At 39.9% G+C, this 26,167-nt stretch overlaps 1 protein-coding gene across 1 annotated transcript in view; it reads right to left on the bottom strand.

Moving 5' to 3' along the window:
- sobpa (sine oculis binding protein homolog (Drosophila) a) overlaps positions 1–26,167 on the bottom strand; it is a 34,412-nt gene that overhangs the window by 5,945 nt on the left and 2,300 nt on the right. Inside the window, 7 exon segments of the mRNA XM_053335895.1 lie at positions 995–1,090; positions 9,348–9,371; positions 11,179–11,330; positions 14,206–14,299; positions 14,301–14,398; positions 14,966–15,175; positions 15,687–15,807. Of these exon segments, the coding sequence (XP_053191870.1) occupies positions 995–1,090; positions 9,348–9,371; positions 11,179–11,330; positions 14,206–14,299; positions 14,301–14,398; positions 14,966–15,175; positions 15,687–15,807 (795 nt within the window).

Below are 26,167 nucleotides of genomic sequence, written 5' to 3'. Positions count from 1 at the left end.
TTTCTATCGGCTGATATCATAATATACTTACCAAAGTAATAGCTAAGATCTGGGAACACAGTGGAAATGGCTTAAAACTGGTCTTAAACCTGATTAAAATGACCTTGTTGGTCTGTATCTGATAGAGGTTTATAATAGAAAGTTTTGGATAGAAATCTACAGCTGATCTTTCAGCTATTTTCTACATAAATTTGACTAATCTGGAGGCTTGTTAACAACCTCTCCCTTGTTGTCATATTCCCAGATCTCAGCAGACCATTTTCAGAGCAGCAACAAAACAGGAAAAGCACAGGTACAATTAATAACATCCAATTTATTTTTCCCATATATATGACCCTAATATAGAGCATGATAGTTCACCAGTATGGTTTCCTTGAACACTTGAATAGAACTGAGCCATTCATTTTGTCAGTTGCACCTGTGCTTTTCCTGCTATGACAAGTCCAAATGTCTGCTGTGAGAAAGGTCTGTATGATACTGTATATATTTCATTATGGGCTTTTTATGTGATGAATGGTTCACCACTAAATATGTATATGTACCACAGTGCTCAATAAATATATAAAAAAATCAAATAAATCCACGCAATTCCCATGAATGCGTTATCACTGAAATGATAGTAAACCCACTTTCTGGATTAATTACATTTCACTGAATATGATGTATAATGGAAATGAGCAGAGCAAATGGTCATGCATGAATACAGTTATGAAAACCTCAAACTTAAATGTATGCAAACGTTATGTTAAACAGGCTTAAACAAGTGAGTGCCTCTTGAGTATTGCTATCTCTGTAAATTTGGGCTAACTTGTGTTTTATGTTTGAAGTCTGCTTTTACAGAAATGCCCAAATATGAACCTACCAGTCCTGTGACATGTCAGGAAGAAATGAGTAGAAAATTATACACTTATAACAAAGAACAACATGAAAACAAATGTGTGCAGTAGCCATCAAGCTTAAACTCTATCTGGTGTTAAGTGGTTATGGTCCTTACAAGCACATCGCTGTTTGTCTTGAAGACAAGCCTGGGCGTGTCCTGAGTAAAGCTGTGCTGGGGTAATTTCCCACCGAGGCCATCGTCGTCTCTTGCCTGGGGGGGAGAAATAATGGCTTCTTTTTACGGATGGACAAAATAAACATGTGAACAGAGGCAACAAGGAAACTCAGAAATGGAAAACAACACTGACAAAGATTAACAGAAATGGTGACTGTAAAATGGGTGAACAGTCATTGGTTTGTGGACAAACCAATCAACATGATTCACTGAAACAAAACTGTGTGTGTGTGTGTGTGTGTGTGTGTGTGTGTGTGTGTGTGTGTGTGTGTGTGTGTGTGCGTGTGTGTGCGTGTGTGTTTGCATGCATGCATGTGCATGGGTGAGGAGTCTGCAAGACATTCAATGTGCTGACTATGACCCAAGCCCCCAGGAACAACTTTGAAGAATGGCTTTGAAGCCAATTTGACATTGTGGCCAAACTGTGGAATTACAATTTATGGGTCAGACAGGGGCCCGGAAAGCATTTTTCCAGCACACAATCATAGGAAAGGATTAAAATGGTGTAAAACGGTGGATACATTTTTTTGAGTGTCACAACCCCCACAAAATGACTCATTTCACTATCAGAATTTGATCCATTCAGTCTGATCACATTTCAAACGCCTAGAAGAGCTGAATGATCGAATTGTTTTATCCCTATTCAAGTTAGCCAGAGGGCTAAAGTCTCTAGTGAGCTATGGGTGCATGAGTCCCATAGAGCATGTGCAGGATGTTTTTATCTGGGTAATGCCTTGTATCCAGTTCTCTTTATACATCCATGCTGGTACCACATCAGTGTGTGTTTATTCAAGCCTCCATTTATTTACTGTAGCATACAAGGAAAATTGAATCACAGAGTAAATAAAAACAGCAATTTCACCAAAGTTGAATAATATGAAAGGCTCCTAAATCTGTATATGATCTAATTTAATCCAGATTTCTGCAGGAGTGCTACCATGGTAAGGTGTTGTGTACAAAGCAGGAGACAGCCACCTCTATATTCATGCTTGTTTACTTAGTTGTCTCAGAAAAAGTTCTGGCTAAATATGCCATATTTACAGCAAAGGCCCTGCACACCCACACGTGTACTGTTTCCATCTAACATTGAACTATAAAATGCATATTAATATGTATTGTCTGTAACAATTGGTGGCGCTAGTTCTCCTGTGTGGTGCCATTAAACCATAGCAGAGGAAAAGGGCACAACAAGCTGACAAACGAGCAGCAGTCAGACCTCAAATGATGAAAACATGTAAAAAAAAAAAAAAAGTGCTACAGAGTGAAATGTGAAAACAGATGATCACTTGATATTATCTGTTTTTATTTTAAGAAAATGACTGACTCTCTATGATGACTCCGAGTTTATTGGCTGGGAAATAAATATATAATATTAGAAATACGCATATGCGCTATTTAGTGGTTTTGGGCAGTCAGTGACCTCAGTGGCCCAAACATTTATTACATATTGGTATACAAGATTTGACGGAATTTTAGGATGCAATGCATTGTTCTGCAAATTGATTGTTATGTAGATACAGTGAGAAATACTGACTTCTAAGGTCTCACATTGTAATGTTATAATAAAAAACTCCTTTAAAGATTTATACCAGCTGTTAAAGAAGCCGTCCTCTCCTGTACTTAGTGTGCATTGTGCAAACAGAGGCCGACAACACTGTTATGACAGGTGTGGGCAATTTTGTTACAAAGAAATTATTGGATGATCTTTGCCTGGCACAATGCCAAATTGCTCCACTATGGTTCATTAAATTAAATGCACTTTTATATAATATAGATCTCAGTGTGATATAATTAGTTCATATTTTACAGCCATGGGGCACTAAGACACTATTATCAAAATTGAAGATTTAACCTCAATTCTGCATGTTCATCATGCTGTTTGCAGCCCTTAAGCTGACATTTCAAACTGTGCCTATGCCATTGACAGGTGAACCACTGGCCTGAGCAGCCCTCCCTCATATCATGTTCCCTTTAAATTTGCTCACTGAAACCTTTGATTTGTCATGGGTAATTTGGCCTCTAGCTCGGTTCATCTCACGATGATACCGAAGGACAATTCTGGCATATATTTTACATTTTTTGTCCAAAGACTGATTGAGTTTGCCTCTGCTTCCATCTGCTTCCCTCACCTCCAGGTAGGGTTTCCCATTCCAAGCATGACATAAATCAAATACTGCTGTCTTGTGTCTCGTGAAGCGGACTGTTATTTGTACCGGAACGGAAACAGTGTCTGAATCTGACAGAAAACAGTGTTCAGTGCTAACATTTTACTATGTAACAGGGGAGAGTTTTAACTTTGTTACACAAGGTTGGAGAAAACAAAACCTCAGATTATGGGGTCATGGTTATTTAGAAGCTGTCAGTGCAGTAAATGAACAGTAGGTGTAGACTGACCCTGTTTCAGCTGTTTTCTCTGCCTCACACACAGACACATAGTCACACACACACACACATACACACACATATGCACCATGTCTCCTCATCACACGGACACACTCCAAGACAGGTAAACGCACACACACACAAACCCACACACATACACACAGATGGGTAGGCATTTGAGGACACTCAGACACACACACACACACACACACATACAAAGATGCACCATTGTGCTATTATTCTGTCTCCAGTTTGTGCTCTGACCCTCTGGCCCTGCGCCAGTTCATTTCCATATTGTACTAATGAGGTGTTGGCACTGTGAACGAGGCGTGAGGCGCACACAGGGAGCCACACACAGATGAAGGGAATGGAATTAAGATAGATAGATAGATAGATAGATAGATAGATAGATAGATAGATAGATAGATAGATAGATAGATAGATAGATAAGATAGATAGATAGACGCTGACATTTTTCGAAAAGGGGAAATACTGTTCCTTTTTTCTGATATCAGACATGCTGTAAGAAAGAGTTTTAAAAATGCATGAGTGTTATCGCTAAGTCAATCACCACTTTGCCATAGCACCTCAGGGAAAAGTGGTTTTCAATGCCAGTTGTGTCTTTTTCTTTTAAGCTTTTTCTTTTTTTCCCCCTTATTGCTGTTCCATCATGCCAGCAAACTGCAGCTGCCACCCAGCTGAAGTTCTTTATAAGAAGGACAGAGCAGGACACCGGCCGCCGAGCTCCCCTCTGGCGACTCCACTGTCCTGAGGGGACATCACACCAGCTGCCACTGCGCTAGCTTCCATCTGGGCACAGATACATGTCCAGGTGTGTGTGCCCGTCACCTGCCAAAAGAGCCCGCATTTCCCACAGAAAGACGCTCGCGGGCAGGCTTTCCAAAATCCAAAGACAAACACAGCCGAGCGCAGTGGAGCTCATCTCAAATCCCGAAATGAAGGTGCAGTCCTGGCACTACTCGCACGACAGGCCAGAAAAAACACACTCCTCCTCCTACTCTTCCAAAAAAAAAAAAAAACTTTTCATGTTATGGAAACCCAGCCCAACACCAGCTTGCATTTTGTTCAGTAAAAAACGCAAGAGATTATCCTGTACAGTTCTTAAAAGGTTTAATACTTCTGGTTTGGAGCATATTTATTATATTTTCTTTCCTGCAAACAAATTATAATTATTTTAATTGCAGCAAGAATAGTCCAGGTCATTTTCCTTCTACTAAATTCCTTTTTTTTAAAGAGTGCAGCAAATGGTTCTCTCAATAGAAGGTCCCCTAAAAAAACATCTTCTTTGCATACTGATAGTGAATTGCAAATTGGCGAATTATTCTTGAAACTTCACAAGGTTGCAAAGAGCATCTCCTTGCTTAAGGTCATCATCACAATACACCCGCGATGTGCAATATGATGTGTGCCTGCAAATAAAAAAATTTTGCACTTTTTTAAAAAACAGCTTTTTCTGCGTGAGTCTAATTTATCACACCCCACAAGTTTAGGAAATGACACAAAGGCATGCGAGTTCATGTGCGTGGCTCAACTTTTTACAATCTCAACGCCTAGTTAGTGTGACTTACTTTTGTCTTTATTTGAGCTGAATGGCTGGCAGCTATGATATAATCACCTTCCTCTCTGTGCCCTGAAGCTGTGTCAGGCAGGCCTCAAGGCTTCCTAACCAGCAGTCAGCCAGAGATGCAATATGCAGACACATTACACACTTCATCACACACACAAAAGTTCCACAAGCACCTACAATCATACACATAAGCACAGTTACGCATACACACACAGACACAGACACACACACACACACATATACGCACTCAGACACCCACTTCTCTCTTATTCATTTCACGTGCATGCCCTCCTTGGCTGCCGATGGAGATGCAAAGCAAATTGCAGAGTGTGGAGGTGTGGGGAGGCAACCACGGGGCTGCGTGTTAGGGAGGTGTGTGTGCGTGCATGTGTTTGAGGTGATGTGACATTTCTGGGCTGACATGAAGCGGCACTCTGCCCCCTCGTGCCTGGAGGGAGCTCCTGGGGAAAGACACTGATGGAGGTCTGGGGTCTCCGGGGGGGGGGGGGGGATTTCATGGTGTGAACAAAAAGCCCGGCGCTGCAGCAGAAACGACCTGTAAAACACAAGCTGGAGTATCCTCACTACATGCTTACTGCTTTTTGTTGCTTTAATGTTGTGGAAGACATGGTTCATATGCATATTGTATTTATTTGTATGGCATATGATGGTATAAAAAGATATCATAAATCCTCTTATAAATGGCACATAAACCACAGTTAACTTTTTTTTTTTTTTTAACTTAGTTCTCCTTCCAGCTGCTTTTAAACCACAACATACCAGTCTCAAACTCAACTCCAACTAAACTGCAGAGGAAAACAGATTGTTGGAGCTATTGCAACGGCGATGAGCGACATTTCATCACAGTTGATGTCGCAGCAATGCATTCATTACCGACTGCTGCATGCAGCGTTTACACTGAAATACAAGCCTGACTGATTTGTGGATATGTTTCCTACGTGGTGTACAAGGCCGAATGAAAACGCAAACCTGCACCTTTCTGCCACCATTCTTCACACTCGCAGTGGGTAATTCATCAGTGCTAATTGCCTAAACGTAATCTTGGCACTGTGTCCAATGAGCAAGCATGTTTATCGGTGTATGTGTGGGTGTGCGATAGAAGGAGAAACCGTACGCCTGTTTGTTGAGAGGCTTCTGAAAAGCAAAACTAGACCTGTAACTGAACTTATATTCCTTTAATTCTCAAAACCACCCAAGATCACAGTGGACTTGCATGTGAATTCTCAGTGGACTTTCCCCTCAAGTTGGCATCTTTCCACTCAAACTGGTTTTTGTAGTGCACACCATGCAAACCAGTAAAATATACACACACACACACACACACACACACACACACAGATGGGCGGTTATTTTGCAGTGCATTACAGGAGAAGGAAAAGAGCCAAACTGTGCCTCTGAATCAATAGTGGACAGTCAAGAAGAGAATGAGAGTGAGCAGGCAGAGTGAGGTGACAGACAGAATAATTGAGTAGCGAGAGTGGCGGGGAAGCAGCACCTTCCATACAAACTAATCCAGAAGCTTAAAGCATACAGTAAACAGGCCCATAAGTGATTAGCCTGAGTTAAACTATCAATCATCTTTCGCCACACACAAATGCACACTACATAATGCAGAGGTATGCAGAGATGTGAGAAAGTAGCAGCCATAGTCACCCTAGGAGGGGATTGAGTTTCATGGATGAGGCTGCTGAAGATATTTCATGCAACATAATGCCAGAGCCGTTGCCTGCCCCCTACGCCCCCCCCCACCATCCTCCTCCCCAACGTCTCCTCTCCCCTATCCAAAGCATACAAAGACAGGAGATACTTTTTTTTTTTTCAGCCGTGACAATATTTTTTTTCTTGTCGGGAAAAAAAAGAAAGAAAAAAAAAAGCCTGCAGGCCGTGTTGTTGTGGCCAACCTTGTGGGTGCATGAGAAAAGAAACATGTGGGTATCGCTTACTCAAATGGCCTGCACAAATGTGCGAGAGCCAGACAAAATATAGAACCTGAGCCGCTGTGGCAGAGCAGGCCTTTCCTGTGTTTGTGATGTCTGAACATGTGCATTCTGCTGTTGGAAGGGGCAAACGTCCAACATGGCTGATTGGTTTCTAGCAGGAATGTAAATGTAAATTACAGTAGCTGATTTCTATAAAAGTCTGCAATGTCATCTAAACTGATGACATCTGCTAATATATAGATCCAATAACTAATTTTTTCATGTACTTCCAATCTTTAAAGCTGCCACAACTTTGCTAAGAAAAAAGTATATTGGTGCGTTCCAGTTGTACTCTGTGTTTGGTCAAAATTTTGTTGACCAAACAAGAAATCAAAATGCAGACCAAGCAATCAGCAGGTGTTAAAATAACTAAATAAATCTAAAGTAACGTAGTGGAAATCTGTGCTAACGTTAGCAAACTAGGCTAACTAACTTCAGCTTTCTCAGTGGAGCTTCCAAGAGGAGGCTAGTTGGCCTAGCTTTCTAGCATGTAATTTCTAAATGCAGGCAGAATATAAACAGCACAGTTAGTCATCCCAAATGTTAAATGCCGTAAAGTGGTAGTCATCTTAAATTGGTAATTCTAACAGTGCTACCTGGTGGGGAAAACACGTCTTGTCAATGTAGGATATACAGAGCTACGATGTGCTGTAGTAAGTAAAGAACACAGAAGTTTATGTCATGTCTTCTACTAGCTAGAGATTAAGTGAATAAAAAAGTAAAGACATTATTGGGGTTTTTGAGAGATATGTCCTTAATTTCCAGAAGACTATTGATCTTCTTAACCATGATTTATTTGGTGACAGTAGGGAATTCCAAAGTAGCATATTTAATTTGAATATCTTATATTGAAGCAGGTTTTTTGACAGTGAAGGGGACATTTTCTTTATTTTTACCTCCCAGTGTAACTGAATTAAATGTGTTCCCTAAGCTGCAGCTACAAGGCCATGCTTTACAAGGTTTTACAGTAGCTAGGGTTCTCTGTTAGGCAAAGTGAAGTGAAGCACTTAATTAGACATTATTGCATCCAGCAATTGAGTTACTAAGTAAAGTGGTTTTGAAGTAGCAGGCTGATTAGTATTAGTTGTTGCATTAATTAATCCTAATGCAACTAAAAGGTGAAAATGTGCTTTATAACTATTAGTTTTATAGTAAAGGTTATGTTGGAACACTGGCAAAAAATAAGAGTGGCAAGCTGTGTGTTGGAGCTCATAAGGTAAAAGATTTTCTCTAAGACTGATATGATCTCTGCTGTCACTTTAAAATTCAGACTTCGCAGCTTGCATGAAGGGCTGTCACTGCAATGAGAGGACATGCTTTGACATTTGTGTCAAAAGTTAGAGGCTGATTAATAGGGGGAGTGTAGAGACTTGGGAACAGTATTGCTGGATGTCCTTTTTTTAACCACACCTGTTCACACCTTAACATCCACTGAAATAAACCATCACAATATATTTAATCTCTCATGGCCGAAACTGTCAGTCCAGGCTCAGAACATTATTAAAATGTGATGAAGCTTAAAACAGATTTCCTATCTGAACTGCTACAGATGTACAGTAGAGTATTCTTATAATTGAGACTACAAATTAATCAGGGTCTAAGTAAAAGAAATGCAAAAAATCTGTCCAGCAATTCTCAATGTCTTGATTGTGAATGTCATAGCAGCCAACGCTGCAAAAAAAGATTTTTATTTCAGGTGAATTATACATAAGGCCAATCAGCTTTACATTTGATGTCATGTACACAACCTCCCTGACTGATCTCTGGTAGATTTGGTGCTGGCTTGTCAACTTTATTGCGTGTCAAATAGCATATACCTTTACGCACTTTTTGATGACCTCCTGTGGAGCTCAGAGATCAAAATGTTCAAAAGTCAGTTCAAAAGCCGTGTTTTGATCTGATATGAAGTTCGGTAGCTCCTGCAACTGTCACACGCCCTCCCATGAGTTTTCAACATGTCAGAAACTCCTTCTCATCGCCAGGACCAGATATATCATTTGTCATCTTTTCAACATTTAGTACAATGAAATCTACATACTTGCTATAAAAGTAAATGAGCTACAATGTTAAGGTAGAAAATGAAAAACAGATACTATGAGCAACAGTACAGTAGACACAAGGCTCAGCTTGATTCTCATGCTTTGGGAAAAAAAGTGTCTGAAAAGAAAAGAAATTGGATATCACTAACTGAAATGAACAGACATACTCTAAGTGCACCCCTATCTGGTTCCTGCTCCAGTGCAGTGCTTAATAAGTGATTATGTTTGGATGAATAACTGACTTCAGGACAGACAAGCAGGAGAGTAAAACACATCATACTCACAGCGTAACTCCTTATATATCCCAGCTTTGATACAAGAGAGAAAGGAGATTGTTTAACGACAGTCATCGGTGGGGCAAAATGAGAACACAATAATAACTTTCATATTTGCTGTCTTGCCTCTTATACATCATGATGACCAAGAAATTTTGCCTGGAGGTGTTTTTGTGGTAAAACCCATGATTTATTCTTAATGGTTTCTGTATTATGTATTATTCATTTTGTATTCAAGCCAATTCCGAAGAAGTAATGAGAGGGTTTATAAGTTGACATTTATAAACAGTTAGTTAAAAGGCCTTGTGTCATATGTCAGAATCTAGGATCATAGATGCTGAAGTGACAACAGATAAAACTACTACTCACAGTATAAAGATTATTAAAAAATCATGAAAACTGTCTTTAGCTTTTTCAAAAGAAGAATTTGGGGTAACAGTTTACGGCTGCCACATTGGAGATTACCCTGGTAATAAAAGGGAAACAGTAATTGCATTTCTGAACTTGGCCTTTTCAACAGAACTAAGGAGAAATAGTTTATTTCTGTGCCTTTCCATACAAATGTGAACATTACCATATTAAATGTTTAATTTGTATGGAAATAATGTTAATTTTAGCTGGCCCACCATAGTGTCACATTAACTAACCAACAGTCTTAGAATTTCTTTTTCGTCTGTTGGTAAAGACATCAAGGACAATCTAGGGTTTGCATTATAAATAGTTGGTGTGCTAGTAAAAAGCTAGAAGGCTGTTAACATTCAGATTGATTTTTCCCTGCTAGCTCGGTGGCTAAGACCCTACTTCTTGAGCTTACAGTTTGTCCGAGTATAGCAATGCTAACATTCACTGTATGACCTAAATTTGGAAATCATGGAAGCTTCCTGGGCCTTTCGACTTTCAGTCTGTTCTGGTCTGGTCACAGTGTTTTTAACATGGACTAATATTTCTCCTTTACCAAAAGACAACAATAAATGAAAAAGGTGACAATAAACAGGGTGGTAGAAAGGCTACATACTGTACATTTGCCATCAAATTTACGCATTTGGGTTCAATCCCAGCTCATGTAAAGCACTTGTGAACGTTTTGTTATCATGTTCAGTACAAAAGCATTTACCATAAAAATACCAATTTAACTGTTGGTTTAGTTGCCTAAAGTTGTTTTAGCTAACTAAACGCTTACCTGAACCAAAGTTGTTTGCTTGCCTATACTCAAAGAAATCCTTTGACATTTTGAGAAATACGCCTAGTCATTAAGAAAATTACATCATGTAAACTCCCTGTTAAACCACACATTGTAATTTACCTGACTGATTAAGTTCAGATTAGACAAATTAAAATAAAGTCTGAATTAGTGAGGTTTAAAGGAGTTGGAAATTTTACTTTTGAATAGTGCTAGGATAGCTGTTTGCCACTGCTTCCAGTCTTCATGCTAAGCTATGCTAATTATCTCATGGCTCCAGATCATACCATGAGATTAATGTCAATCCTCCCATCTAACTCTTAAAAAAGAGAGAAGTTGCCCAAACTGTCTAACTATTCATTTAAATGACCTTTTAAGTTGACAATCACAATGTCCAATTTATACTATTTTCACATGATCATTCACCACATGGTAACAATCAATAATTTCTTCATGATTATTTTATGCATTTTTGAGAAAGTTTTATACATGAATATTTGAATGTAAACCAAACTGTACCAGCAGCAATGTTTCAATAAGTCCTTGGACATCTCTGATGATGAACACATGTGCTTACCAGGAGAATTTTGAAGGAACTCCAAAGCCTCTATAAGAAGTGAGATTAAAGTGTCGTGCTGATGATTAGAGGGGACTTCTTACCTTGTTTCTCTTAAAATAGGCTCTGCGGCAGGCAGCGAAGCACTTCTCACTGCAGAAACTCTTCAGCTCGCTCCCCATGCTTAGAGAATAGCGTTTAACGCCAACCTTCTGGCACCAGGCACACATGATCTGCACATTAGATGCATCTTCATCTGGAGAAAAGCAACCAGAAGTGAAAGTGAGTTAGGATAGAGCTCAAAGTCAGTGTTTAATTCAATAGGGAACATCATTCTTCTTTCCAACATCATTTCTTCTTACCCCACAGACTTTTATCCATGCACCATAAAGGATCATTCCAAATATTTTTTAAAACTCAGGGCTTATTTTATGAGTTTTTATATTTAAACCTTATTTTTATGTACTTCACTATAGTTTTACATGATCATTATCGACTGGAAATAACTGGAGCTCATAATGTCTTACATTAGAACCAGTATTGACCTTGTGGTACATGCCTTGTACTTTGTTATCTAGGTCACATTGATCCCGATTACTAAATAAGCTTAAGCAAGAATGATATCTACTAAATTATAAGTGCAAGTCCATGGCAAGAAGAATTTCAAGAAGCATGCAGTAACTAGATGCATTAAAACACAAGGGCTAAAGGCATTAACTCCACTGATTCAGCACAGCTGCTGGGCTGGTTAAATCCGCTCAAGATTCAAGCCACAAAAACCACCGTAGGATTTATAATGATGCCCTGCCATGGGTAAATGCAGCAGGACCGGATGAGCCAGGGACATGGGAAGATGCCTATTTGTGGCTGTGCTCTGTGGTATTAGAGAACCTGAAGTGGACGCGAGGATATACCCTGATTATATTCATGCTTGAGAAGACTGGAATCCACGCAAGAGGCTCAGACAAAAGGTGTCATATTAGGGTGAATGAGACTGCTGATGTGCATCATCTGTGAGTGTATTCATTATACTGGGGTCACACAGAATTTCAAACAATTCTCATAGTTTTTGTTAGCCAACATAAATGTCTGCTGGGTGGAGTTTGTGGTACAGAACAACGGGTTTCAGAAAGTAGAGGTCTGTACATGAAGGTATTTAAACAGTTCAATTAACTCCTACTCACTCGGCATACATTACAAAACAATAAAACTTATATGAAGGCTCATTTTATGTGGTTCTTAATCTTTCTTTGTATACCAAATTATTCATGATGAGGGCACTACAGAGAGAAATAAATACATAAATAAATGTACCCAGCAGCCACAGACAAGACCAAGACATAAAATGGAGTTCACATAGAATAGACGTTTGAGACGCTTTGCCAGTAAAAGTCAAGATCATTTTACGGAGGTTGGGGTTGCTAATGATGCACTGAATTGTGCAGTGATTGTAGACAGTTACTGTGTTAATTGGCCAAGTATAGAAAGTAAGTAAATAATAAATGAGGACAGTTTTTAAAAAAAAAGACTCAACTGACACAGTAATAATTGGCATTTAAAAAAATCCAATTATGATTTTTTTCGCCCACAATTTCTGCTTGTGGCTGTGTGACTTTTTTCTGTGCAATGATGTTGATGGAACTGTGCTTTTATACGATGTACCAGAATCAAATCCCACATCTTAGCCTGTGTGGTCATTAAAGTGAATTGAATTGTATTTGTACTTGTATTTTTTCTAAAGCAATTCAGGCAGTTAAGGTGGACTGTAATAGGTTGTCAATACAGTTTTAATAGAGGAACGACTACTGTTTTTAAGTGTGTTTTTGTGCAAGTGTGTGGGTTTATATCTTAATCAGTGTGTCTTTTGTTGAAATTCATGTCTTGTGTGGAAGGGCGGAGTTCTCCTTACAAAGACTAAGATAATAAATTCCAAATGATAATAGTAATGTTTTGGATTTTAAGCTAAAACAGATTTATTCCGTCTCCTCACCTTCATATTTATCTCCATTTTCTATGTAAATCTACAGTTAACCTTAAGATATCCTTCTTTTAACTAAAATCCATATTATTCTGCAGTGTTACCCCCTGAAATCTATAGAAATGTCTTCACATCTAGATCCTTGTTTAAACTCTGATTCTGATTCAGATATGGAGCTGCAGTACTGCTGTGTGGTCAGTGTGGGTAACAAATTATTTTAACAGACCCTCAGCGACAGTGAAATGCCTCCTCTGTGGTAAACTGTGACTGCCAGTGATGAGCTGCAGGCTTTTAGTGCCGTCGCTGTTGCAATGAGAGAGATCCTCCGAGATTCTCTTCAGTATCTCCCAATTATCACATTATGACTACGCGGGTGTGAGGGCGAAAAAACGCAGGCCCATTAGTCTTTCACCCCCGCTCACCTCCCCATCGCATGCTGGCCAGGCTTTTCACCTCTTGTTGAGCTTAATGGATCTACAGGGCCATCAGACTTTAAGTAAAGACTAACTCACAATTAAGGGAATAACTCCCTGGGGCCCTAAAGACAGCACACAGGACCCAACATGCATATTTTATGTCTTTCCTCTGTTCTAGTCTCCACCTCATTCCTATAGTCTCCCTGCCTTTGTGTGTCTTCCTATCTGGACTGCTGCCCACTGCAGATAACAGCAAACAGAAAAACAAGAATCGCAGTTTTGCCAGACAAGTTTCATTTTAAACAGACTGAGTGGGTGGATCTGGGTTTGTACAACGCTTGGAATAATGTATGTACCACAGCATAATGAACAGGATCGAAGTCACACATGAAACCACGGTATCTTTCAGAAAATCTCAACATTTTCATACAAAGTAACATCTTGAGGTGGAGTTGTTTACCGCCTGGCACCTCATAACAAGCCCATCTCAAAACATGCACATCTGCATGAGCGGGAAGAAACGCAGCAGTAATTATGCAGCCCCCATACTAAATGCCACCATCATCCGCCGTACCTGCACCTCAAAAGGTCCTTTGTCGGATTTTGCGGGGCACATGAATAATTCAGCGTATGTGTGGGGGTTGGTTGGTTGGTTGGTAGTGGTGGTGGTGGGGGGCTAGTTGAAGGAGGTGTTGGCCGGGTGGTGGGTTGGTGCTGGGCTTTAAATGGGACCACACCATCTGTTTCCCCGCCTAGGCAGGGCCAGTGGGGACTCCTCTTGGGCGATGCCAAGGCGGCTCGCTCCGTCCGCTGGGGCGTACCAACCTCCTGTGCCACAGCAGACGCAAGGGATAATGAAGCCCTCTGTCTGGCCGAGGAACGCGGACGTATCCTCAGAGGTGGGGAGAGGGAGGAGGGGTAATATTGACACTTGGGCAGGTGGAGGAAAACAAGGTGTACAGCAGGTAGCTTGCTCATTAGTCGCCTATCCCTGCCTGATTTGGAGGTTTTCAGCCATTGCAAAGACAGAAAGTTTTCATGTTGCATAAACATTTAGTTTTCTTGCTGAGTGCCGGAGAATCAGCAAGTAGGTTTATACTTTCAACAGAGTGTAATCTGCCTGGAGAACAGCTGTGGATGCAATCAATGCCTTTTTTTTTTGCTTGTTGTGTGTTCTGACTGTGGAGATGGCTGTGTGTGTGTGTGTGTGTGTGTGTGTGTGTGTGTGTGTGTGTGATTGTATTTTGGCATTTGGGCAAATACATTAGCAATCAGCAACGGGGTGAAAATGACCTTGATTTTTTTTTTAGAATTGAAAAAGTAACCTTGTGCAAAACACATAACCGGGTAAGCACAAAACCACTGAAAATTTAGGTCTGGGCCACTCTTCCTGTTTGAGTACTTTTTGACTTTCTGCCTGCGTTTTCTGAACAAACGAGCTACTTTTCAATCCGTCTCTTGCATGTGTCTTTCCAAAAAGGTGTCTGTGCTCCCTACCTGCAGGGGGCTTGATCAGTGGCGGGGGGATCATGGGGACAATGATGGGAAGGTTGCCATGTTCCTTGCTGCTGGGCGTGGAGGTGGACGGTGTGGTGGAGGGCTCTGTGACTCCGTTCCTGGAGGCTGGCAAAGAGTGGGAGCTGTTGGCTCGATCCGTAGGGCCTTCACTGCTCTCTGTTGAAGCTGGGATTTTTGGCAACAAGTTTTCTAGACGGGAGGAATTGAGGAAAATTAAGCTATTAAGTTACTAAACAACTGATGAGGTGCTGTTGCAATCACTGCAAATCCTGCCATAATGTGACAGTCTAAGTTGCCTAAGTTGTGACTTAGTGGATCACTTTCACCACACTAGAAGCACAAGTGATGAAGCATGTCTGTTGTTTTTTTAACAGTGAGCTTGGACAGATTTATGTTTCAAGCTAATCACACATAGCAAGAGGCTGATTAATAAATACATTTTCAGGCCTTTTAACGCAGTCACAAAGTCGTGTTCAACATATTCACAGCATTTATGTGTCATGTTTCATGATCCATTCAGGAGCAGTTAATATTTACATAAGTAAAGCACTCCTTATGCAGTACATGATCATATGCTGGATAATGAAGCAGCTGAGAATGTTGACTGCCGGGCCAGTCAGGCAAAAAAAAAAAAAAGCATCCACTCGTGTTACTGTGCTGTGCTTTTTAATTAAAAAAACATCATGATGGCATACAATACCTTTGAGAACAGAGATGTGCTGTGGCGTCTCCCCTATCTCCAGGTTGTCTGAGTCTCTCAGCTCCACCTTGTCGTAGCCGTACCAGCCCAGCAGCTCGTTCATTGTGTTCTCTGCAAAACTCTGCAACACAAACAGTTGGCTGATGAGACTCATGCAAAAAAAGGAATCACTCTGATTAAAAAGAAAGTGATGTAGACAGTATCATACTTGACTTGTAAATTATGCAATACAAGGCACTGCATCATGCATTGATGTGGGAAATATCAGTAGCAAATTAAAAGTGAGGTGATTTCCACATGAAATATGAATGTTATCCAAACAGACATCTTAACATTTGGAACAGTAGGCAGATAAATTACTGTTGATTTCAGGACACTCAAAACAGCAAAGAAAACATCAAATGCAACAATTTGGTATTTTAGTTGCCTATGCTCTCTTTCTCCTGAAACATTGACTATAAGACTAGCGCCTTTGATCTGCCCTAAACACCACATTTCTTCAGCTAATTAGGCAGAGATACTGACACCCAAAATTTAAAGCTGCGCCTGGAGAAAAAAAAAACTATGATGTAGGTCTCATAAGCAACAATCTACAATAAGAGAAGATGATTTTATCAGCATGCAATATAAATAATCTTTGGGATCTTCATTGGCATTGAAAAGAAAGTTCTGGAGGTTTGAACAATGTTTGGCTGCCCTGTATGATTGTGTTGTGTTGGGCAGATGTTTGTTAAAGCAATAGTTTGACAATCTGGGGAATACACTTACTTGTTTTCTTATCAAGAATTAAATGAGAAGACTAAAACCTCTCTCATGTCTGTTAACACTTGCCCAAAAACTCTGTTCAAAGGTTAAAAAATCCACTTACCAGCACCTCCAAAGCTTACCAATTAACTATTGTATGTGTTACATGCTGTTTCCTTCTGTTTCCATTCTTTGCACTAAGCTAAGCAAATTGACTGTTGGCTCTAACTTCATGTTTAGCTTTTAGCTTATTATCTTCTCATCTAACTCTCAACAAGTAAGTGGCAATGCACGCATTCCAAAATAATGAAGTATTCCTTTAAGTAGTTTTCAATATTCAACTCATTAAATATTAAAGTAGATGCATTACAAGACTGAGTGTATTTCAGTGTCACTTATAAAGAACCAATCGCAACTCAGTAAAAAGATTAATGGAGTCAAATAGTATCACAACGGTCACTGTACAATAAATCACACTTCAGCTAAGAAAACATCATAGTCCAATAAATATCAGCTGTCATGTACACTAGTTGCTATAATAGCATTGTACCTTGTTATTGACCATATTTGGGCATGGCTCAGTAAAGTCCCAACTTTCTCCAGCAGCACAGCAATAAAAAGTGCTATACAGTCAGTTAGAGTAGTATATGAAAATGAATACAACTCAATGCAGGGGAAACATTCAAATGTCTCCTCCGAACATCCTCTCACAACACAGTCAATAACTGCGCTGAAAACAAAACCATAACCCTGCTAATGCACACAGCCCATTATCACCACACACTCAGCTGGAATATTCCCACAAGCGTCTATTCACTGAACCCTAAACTATGGTAAAAGCTTCAGCTATCATTTGACTCTAAAATGTACATGAAACTGTTCTTTCTGGAAACAAATTATAACACTAAGTCTGTTTGTCTTTGTGATCAAATATTAGTCACAGGTCAGTTAGAGGGAACACTGCTCCTCACTGCTAGGAAGACATTTTTTTCCTCTTCCCTCCCAAATGTCTCTGGTAAATAATATTCTCATAATTTCTGATAGAATTTTCCAATATAATAATAAACACCTTAAGCTGTAATATGGACCAATTTAGCCTTGGATATGGGACGTGCCTGTCAATTAACGCACAGCAACAGCTTGTAGAATCATATTACAGGTTCGCAAGGACAAATGCTCTCACCGTGCAGCAATGTGCTGTACGTTGTCACGGAGATGAACCGCCTTGTCTTGCCATTGGTGGACTTCCTCGGCATTGAATTGACAAGACGCGAGTCAGTTCATTATTTTACAGCCAGTTCCACTTTGCTGCGTACATTATCTCATCCTGGCAGCAGCCGTCAGTCACTCTCGTCAAGCAGTTAAATGTCAATTACAAACAGCTCCTGTCGATATGTTAAAGCCGGAGTGATCATGTCGGAGTGGTTCAGTGCCACCCAGCACGTCTTACTCTTAGTTGATTTACATTTGACAGCAAAACACAAACACGCACATCATCATATAGTGTAGTCTGTGCAATTATTGTCTGAAGTTGTTTTTAAACTGCCAACATGACTTTAAAGCATTGCCTCCTGTCACCACTGTAGAGTCTCAGTAACAAAATACATTTATAAGCAGTATCAGGAGTAAACCTAGCTTCCTCAGTATTTGATAATTGCATAAACAACCTAATTAACTATTTGTAATTTCCCTCCAGTACAACACAAAGAAGTATCTAAAAATGTGTCAACCAACAAACACATCTCCTTCATACTTTCTCAAGAAACAGGATATCAGATTTGACAGGAAGACTTAACAGTCACATTTAATTTAAAGCTGTCCAGGGTTACGCCATATGTTGGCAGAACAAGTTTGCAAACTATTTGAACTTTAACAGTCTGAATCAATGTACTGTGAAATGACCTCAGTACATTGCAAACAGCAAGTTTGTGTCCAGTGTTTCATACTAAAAAGAGAAAGAGAACAACTTTGGAGAGTCAAGATTTCTCTGGAGAGAGAGTTCATTCACTGCTGGAGGCAGTTCTGAAGTATTGATTTGCGATTTCCTGTGGGTGGAAAAGTGACCGCATCTGAAGCCGGAATTTAATTAGGGGCAACTTAAGTGAATCTACAAGGTCTCAGTCAAGGTAAAGAACACCCACAGTGAGATTTAGGTTGATAAAACGGGTGTATTTTCACAGCCTTGTGCACCTCAAAAAGGGAAAAAAAGAAAGAAGTACCTTGAATGGCTCATCATACATGCTGACACTACATGAGCTGGTGAACACTGACTGTGGAAACCGTCCGTGTCTACATTCTGCAAACAGCAGGTTGGTCCACTGACTCAATTACTTGATACAAATTCAATTGACAGAGCACCAACACAAAGCACAGTTTGGATATTGCTTACAGTGGTATTAAGGGAGATACAAGTGGGAAGTGAGATTGAACACCCCCCTCCCCTCACACACACACACACACACACACACACACACACACACACACACACACACACACAGGGTTGAGGCACTGAGGGACAGTTCATGATAGCAGTCTTGAGTTTGTAGTGATTTCTACAACTCTTATTTTTCTTTGATGGAATGATTGGAACACAAACTTCTTTGTCAGAAAATACATTCATGCATTTTGGTCCCTTTATAAATTTATTATGGCTCTTCTGGAAATATAACAAAATCTACTGGGTCAGATATATACATACAGCATACATATACATACTGTAGAAAGTTGGGTCAATCAGATTTCCCTGAGGCATGGCCTTTTAATTTCCTGTGAGTGATTATGATAGAATACAGCTGGTGACTTACAATAGAAATAGAAGTCTAAGTAGCATAGCACTGATCTGAAAAAGTGAATCATTGACTTTAACAAGTCAGGAAAGTAACTCTGAGCCGTTTCAAAGCAGCCACAGGTCCTAAGACCAACTGTGCAAATAATTATTTGTTAGTATAAAGTGCATGGCACCTGCTGCTGGGAGAAAATTGGTCAGGGTGGTTCAAGAGTCAATCAAGAACCACCAAAAAGCAGCTCTGCAATGAATTAGAAGTTGCTGAAACACAAGTGTAAGTGTCCACAGTCAAGTGTGTTTTACATTACCATGACCTGAAAGGTTGCTGTGGAAGAGGGAGGCCCTTGCTGCAGAAGTTTCCTGCTGATTACATGAACAAAAAAGGTCTTCTGGAGGAAATGTCTGTAGTCAGTTGAAACAGAAATTGAGCTATTTGGCCACAATGACCAGAAATTTGTTTGGAGAAGAAAAGGTGTAGCCTTTAACCCCCAACATCATACCTACTGTCAAGTATGGCAGTGCTAGTATTACGCTCTGGATCTGCCAGTGGAACTGATGCTTTACAGAAAGTAAATGGAATAATACAGAATTAGGAGGATTACCTCCTAATTCGTTAGGAAAACCTAAAATTATCAGCCAGAAAAGTCTTGGATGTATTTGGGTGTGCCAACAGGACAATGATCCCAACACACATCAAAAGTAGTTAAGAAGTAAATAACTCAAGCTAGAATTAAGGTTTTAGAATGGCCTTCCCAAAGTTCTGACTGAAACTCCACCAAGAACATGTGGACTGTGGTGAAGAAACAAGTCTGTGTTAGAAAGCCAATGAATTTAGATGAATTGCACCCATTCTGTCAAGAAGAGTGGTCAAAGATTGAACCAAAAGCATGCCAGAAACTTGTGGATGGCTACCACAAGCACCTAATTATGGTGAAAATATTAGCATTGTTGTATATATTTTTTGACACAGCAGATTTGGTCACATTTTCAGAAAACCCATAATAAATTCATAAAAGAACCAAAATGCATGAATGTTTTTTGGCAAAAAGTATGTGTTCCAATCATTCCATCACAGAAAAATATGAGTTGTAGACATTTTTGAAACTCAAGACTGCCATTTAAACTTTTGCCCACAACTGTATCTCTATGCATATTTGAGACACTGTGGCACAGTACAGGAGTGACAGAGGCAGATTTCCTCCTGCTTCATTGGCACATTTGTTCCATTTCTAAGCATTTTAGAGAGAAATTAATGGTGTCTTGTGTTTGCATCTCTGAGTGGTACCGCTGCTCTAGGAACAGTTTTGCCTCAATTTTGCTGTTTTCACACCAAGCATATATTTGGTTATTCTGTGCAGAAGTTGATTTTTTCCACACTTGGCAGAAGGACTTGGTTTAAATGCTGCAAAGGCATTATTAATAGAGAATGACAGGAGTTATTGATCTGTCTGATATGGTATATCACTGTGGTGGGGTGGTCAATAGGTGCAGGGAACAGTTTGAGTCAATGCAGGGTGAAGTCAAAGCACCCAGTTATGGTCATTCCTGTAATGGTCATAAGAAACATACTGTACCTGCAACATTTTAGTTTATAGCATGTAAACTTTACATATCTAGAACCTTTCAAAAGTCGAGTGAGTTCAAATGTGCTATTTTTGTTTTTACTATATGTGAAAAATTAATCAGTGTCATCAGCCAACAATGGTAGCGATTATTAACAGTAAAGTTAATCATTGCTATCCAAACACTTATCATCTTAGCTTTTTTGTCAAATGTCCAATTTGCCCCTTTTCCCCCATGGTTTTAAAATTGAATTGGTGACTAAAAACGACAAAGCCTGTTGATGAGGACAGCTCAGATACTTCTGCTTGAACAACGATGAGTGACAGCAGTGCTCCCTCTGCCTGAAGGTTCCTGGAAGTCAGATTCAGTATCACTTCCTGAGCACAGCTTAAGTTGGCTTCTGACAGCTATCTACACAACTATGTTGCTGCTCATAGAAACACCCCATGAGGATGTTTTCATAGCATTTTGCATCACCTTAAGTTATAAATGAATTTTGTTCTTTTAAAGTACAAGGGAATTCCTTTTTGTGTTTACTTCTGCACCAAAATGTCCTCCCAGATTTCATGTACATGCCGGTCAGATGAACTAGGAACTGTAAATATATTGAATAAAAGTGATCTTGATTCTTAATGATCTGGGATTAAAATTATTCAGGTAATCAAAACTAAATTACATCTAAACTGAGAAGCTGAAACATTCAAGGTGCACTCATTGGCAAGCACAATTGCAGCAATTAGCCCAACAGCAAGGATGAAACCTTGAGATGAAAAAAACATCAAGGAGAAAGTCCTTTTGAACATGTCTGTGAATCAAGGGCAACTGGACTTGGATGCATATATCTGCAGATGTTTCGCCTCACATCCAAAGAGCTTCTTCAGTTCTAACTCAGAAGCTAGGCAGGAGAAGCTGAGTTATCAGAACTTTGCACCACTAAGCTGATAATGTACCAACAAGTCCCCAGCCCCAAGAGAAGTAGGAGAAACACCTGAACGATGCACTTGAAGCATACCCAAATTGGATCTTTGTAAAAACAGCCACAAGATCCACTCCAACACCAACACTGTGAATGGTGAAGAAAAGAAGAATAAATACAACATCATCCTCGTTCCTTATGTGTCTGGAGTATTTGAGAACCTCAGGAGGATTTTCAACAAACACTGTATCTGTGTTTTTCAAACCCAGCAACACTATAAGATAGAAACTGTTCCACTCGAAAGACTACACACCCAAACACAAGAAAATCAATCAAGTGTCTGCACATTTAGAGTGTGCAGTGAGGAATGCACTGACTTATATATAAACAACCATCTAACAAACACATGGCTAAACGCAGGAAAGCCATCTCCTCAAGACAAGACTCAGCAGTTTACCTACAGCTGAAAGATAAGAGACACTCTTTCAAAGACAACAACATACATATTTTGAATAGGAAGGACAGATGAGGTGAAATAGGAGGGAAGGAGGCTATCTATACCAAAGTAGAGAAACAATCCTTCAACAGAGGAGGAGGTCTATGGCACCACTTATCCACCACTTACAATGCTTTCGATTCACATTTGGTCTTATGTTACAACTCCAACAACTGTTGTTTACCCTTGGCCTCAGGTGACTCCAGCAACTCTTATGGCAGTCGTTACAACAGCCAGGAACACTAATGAACCAAGCAATATCAAAGACCTTGATAATAACCCCATAGAGGTTAAATACTTCCTCAACAGTCAGTCAGAACCGAAGAAGCCTCAAGGATGGAAGGTGAAACATCTTAAAGTATCTACTACCAAGTCCAGTTGCCCTCAATTCAACCCTTCTTAGACTCCTTTTGAGCAAATGAGTTGGAGCATCACCCAGCCCAAATGTCCTCTTAAGTAAAACGGATGTAGCTGTAAAATAACCACATAATGGAGACAAAAACACAGCATCTCTCTGTGTCTTTCTTTCCCTCCTACCATCCTGTCCTCTGTGTCACCCTACTACTTTGAGAAAGTGGGAGTATTATTAAGAGTGGAATCTAATCCTTTCTGGCGGCTCATCAAAGTAGCGGCACCAACTTTGGATCTGGTGAGCTGGGGAGGAAGAGGCGTTGAAGGCTCAGTGGCAGTTACAGATGTCTATATGTTACACTGAATGTATGGTCTTTTCATCTAGCCTAACAAAAAAATCTCTGTTCATCTGCTTTGTTCATCCCAAAGGCTGCTAAGAGTCTCTAATAGAACAAAGGTCAAGTGGAAGTGCAATTTATGATTAAAGATTTTAATAGGCAGTGACTGGCTACAATGCAAGGCCCCTGGAATGGTGTGTTCAGTTGGTTGGTCCATCTATCAGTGAACAACACTTTGGTCCAAAGCAAAACATCTTGACAACTGCATGAAACTTGGAATGGATAACCATGACCCTTCGATGGATGACGCCTAGTAATGTTGTTGATGAACAGGTTATCTTGAATACTGAACACTGATTTTCTTTAAATTTGTAGTAGATATTCATGGTCCTCAGAGAATGAATTACATGATTCTTTATGTTTTGGTGACTTCCACAACTTAAACAATAAAATAAAGCCACTATCAGAACAGTATGTCCACTTATACACAATAACTGTCCAAATCTAATGAGATGAGAGATGGTCTTGAAGTCTAAATTATTAAAATTTACTGAGCACATACTCTCCCCCAGAGGGATAAACCCTTTAGATGTCAACGGGGACAGTGGTCTTTCTGGGGTCAATTCTGTTTTTATTCACACTAGTAATGTTGGTCCAGACTGAAATATCTTGACAACTACTAGATTTACATGAAATTTGTACAGACATTGGTCCTCAGACGACAATTCCTAATGACTTTGGTGATCCCCTGACTTTTATTCTAGCGCCAACAGCAGTTCAAAGTTTTAATTTATCCAGTGAAATATCTCAACATCTATAAGATGAACTGCCACAAAATTTGGTTCACATATACATGGTGCCCAGATGATGCATTGTAATAACTTTGGTGATCCACTGACTGTTGATCTAGCGCCACCATCCGGTCAAAATTCTGTTCTTTTCATGTATATCTTTGTAAATTCTTTGTGTTTAGTGGTAATTTGGCAGACATTAGCATGCTAACAAGCTAAACTAAGATGGTGCACATTGTAAACATTATACTTGCTAAACATCAGTACGTTAGCATTGTCATTGTGAGCTTTGTGGTATTCCATAAGTATAACATAGAGAATGTGATTTATTCTTTTGAATCAAACTATTGGAAACTTAATTAGCATTTTGGTGGGAGACAGCAGCAGACTGTCACCTCTGAATGACCAGTTCATTGCTGTACACCCACATCCAATGTGATCTAAATACATCTGGGTTTTAAAAATTGTACATTTACAAAGCTCATTATAATCTGGTTTCGGTGACACTGTGTACAGAGGTGCTGATTCAGTTTCATTATTGTATATTTGTGGCTCTGTTAAATTGTATTGTACAGCATAATGTGGAAAGATGTTGACCACCCCCACATATATAAGTGCTGGATTAAACTGCAGCGTGGTGAACCTAATAAATTGGCATCCCAGTGCAGGCATTGTGTGGTCTTTTATGATTTTTACATGCAATACAGGCTACAATGCTATCAGCTTTGAAATGCCTCTTCCTTTTCTGCTGCCCCTTCTTGTGCGCTATTGGTCAGAGCTCTGTAATGATGGTGATATTTTTGGTGTACTACACAGCCAAAAATAACATTTCTAATACTCATGTTGAGCCTGACCAGGGGCAGAAACCTCTCCCTCCTTAGCATCAGTCAGAACACAATTTGAGACAAGATGGTGGTTTTAGGGAACCTCTGCCCTCTAGTGAGTTTACTTTAACATTAGTAGGATAATTAGTGGTGTAGTGGACAACAGTCTTCTGATACATGTGCAGACACAGCTCACAAACGGGCTTCTTTGCCATATTTTCGGCAGCAAATAATGATAAAAATACATTTACAATCCTGGTTCACCACAGTCTTCCCCCTTGTTCCCCTCCAGTAAGACCCGGACACAGCCAGTAGGGCTTGTGGTAATGATGATGGTGGGAATTGGATACCTTGCGGGTAGAAACCAGAGCAGGTCACAGTACACCGTGATAAAATTCCTGAATCCACACGCCAAGTTTCCCTTTGCCGATCCCTCCTCCTCCTCTTCTTCCTTCTCCACTTTTCCACTCCCCTGCTCCCTCTCTCCTCCTCTGCCTCTCCCTCTCCTCTGCTTTCATTTCCCTCTACTTTCCTTGATATGTGATCCAGCGGAGACGCTCAGGTTACAGTTTTTACAGCTTAGCCAGCCCAGTGCTGTATACATTCCTTTCTCCCCTGTTTCTTACCCCACTCTCCAGCCTCTCCTATCCCCTCTATGCCCACTCCTCCTTCTCCTTGATTACTCACCGGGGCTTATTTTACCGTGGCACACATTAAGCAGCCAGATGAAGGAAACACTGTCAGCCTGTTTGGTTTTTCAGAGGAGTATGATCCCTCACAAGGGCACATTGTGTGTCTGTCTGTGTGCGCGTGTGTTTTTTCCGCCAGCTTTAGGCTAAAATATTGAAGATGAGCGAGTATAAAAAAAGAGAAAAGGGAACATACTTGGTGCTTTTGATTTGAACACTTAGAGGAGAAAAACCTGAGAGTTCTCCACAGCAAATCAATATGTTAAACTTCACTTAATGAATTTACTGCTACCATCATGCAACTATGCTATCATTTTTTTTGCAGGGTTTAGGTTTACAGTTTGATTTGCAAGCAATTCGTATCAAATGCATCTATAATTTTTCAACATGATTCCACTCAATTAATGTCACAGTGAGAACAGATGTACTGAAAAAAGCGGTACACCTATGGCAGGTGTAACCTTCTATCTCTGGATCAGTGTTTTCCTAAATTAAGTTTGAAGACTACAGCTTGTGTGAATGTTTGTATGTGTTTGTGTGTGTGTGTGTGTGTGTGTGTGTGTGTGTGTGTGTGTGTGTGTGTGTGTGTTTACGTGTGCAACTGGAGATGAATTTCAAGGTTGCACAATGAGCTGCAATCGAACTTGTTTAGCCTTTGAAAGTGTTTTGACACCTTAACCACATCTGCTGCTCCATTCAGTATAGCTTCCTCTGGTATTGATAGAGGTAGTGGAGTTGTCACGGGAGAGTGTTGTTTTTCCCTACAGACCATCAACACAACACTGTATCTACTGAAAGTGATTTTTTTTCTCTCTTCACATAATGTATTGACATATTGGAGAAAAAACCCCCACAAGTTACTGACATTTTGATTCAGTCAGGTACATTTTTAAGTCCAAAGCTCTGAATTGTTTGACTGATTGTAGTTATAGGGTTAATAACAGTTACCATTATGTGGCTGCAAATTAAACTTGATGACGAATT

Source organism: Scomber japonicus, chromosome 16 (genome assembly GCF_027409825.1).
Source record: "Scomber japonicus isolate fScoJap1 chromosome 16, fScoJap1.pri, whole genome shotgun sequence".
Taxonomy (NCBI): domain Eukaryota; kingdom Metazoa; phylum Chordata; class Actinopteri; order Scombriformes; family Scombridae; genus Scomber; species Scomber japonicus.
This window is presented reverse-complemented; position numbering and strand designations above follow the sequence as displayed.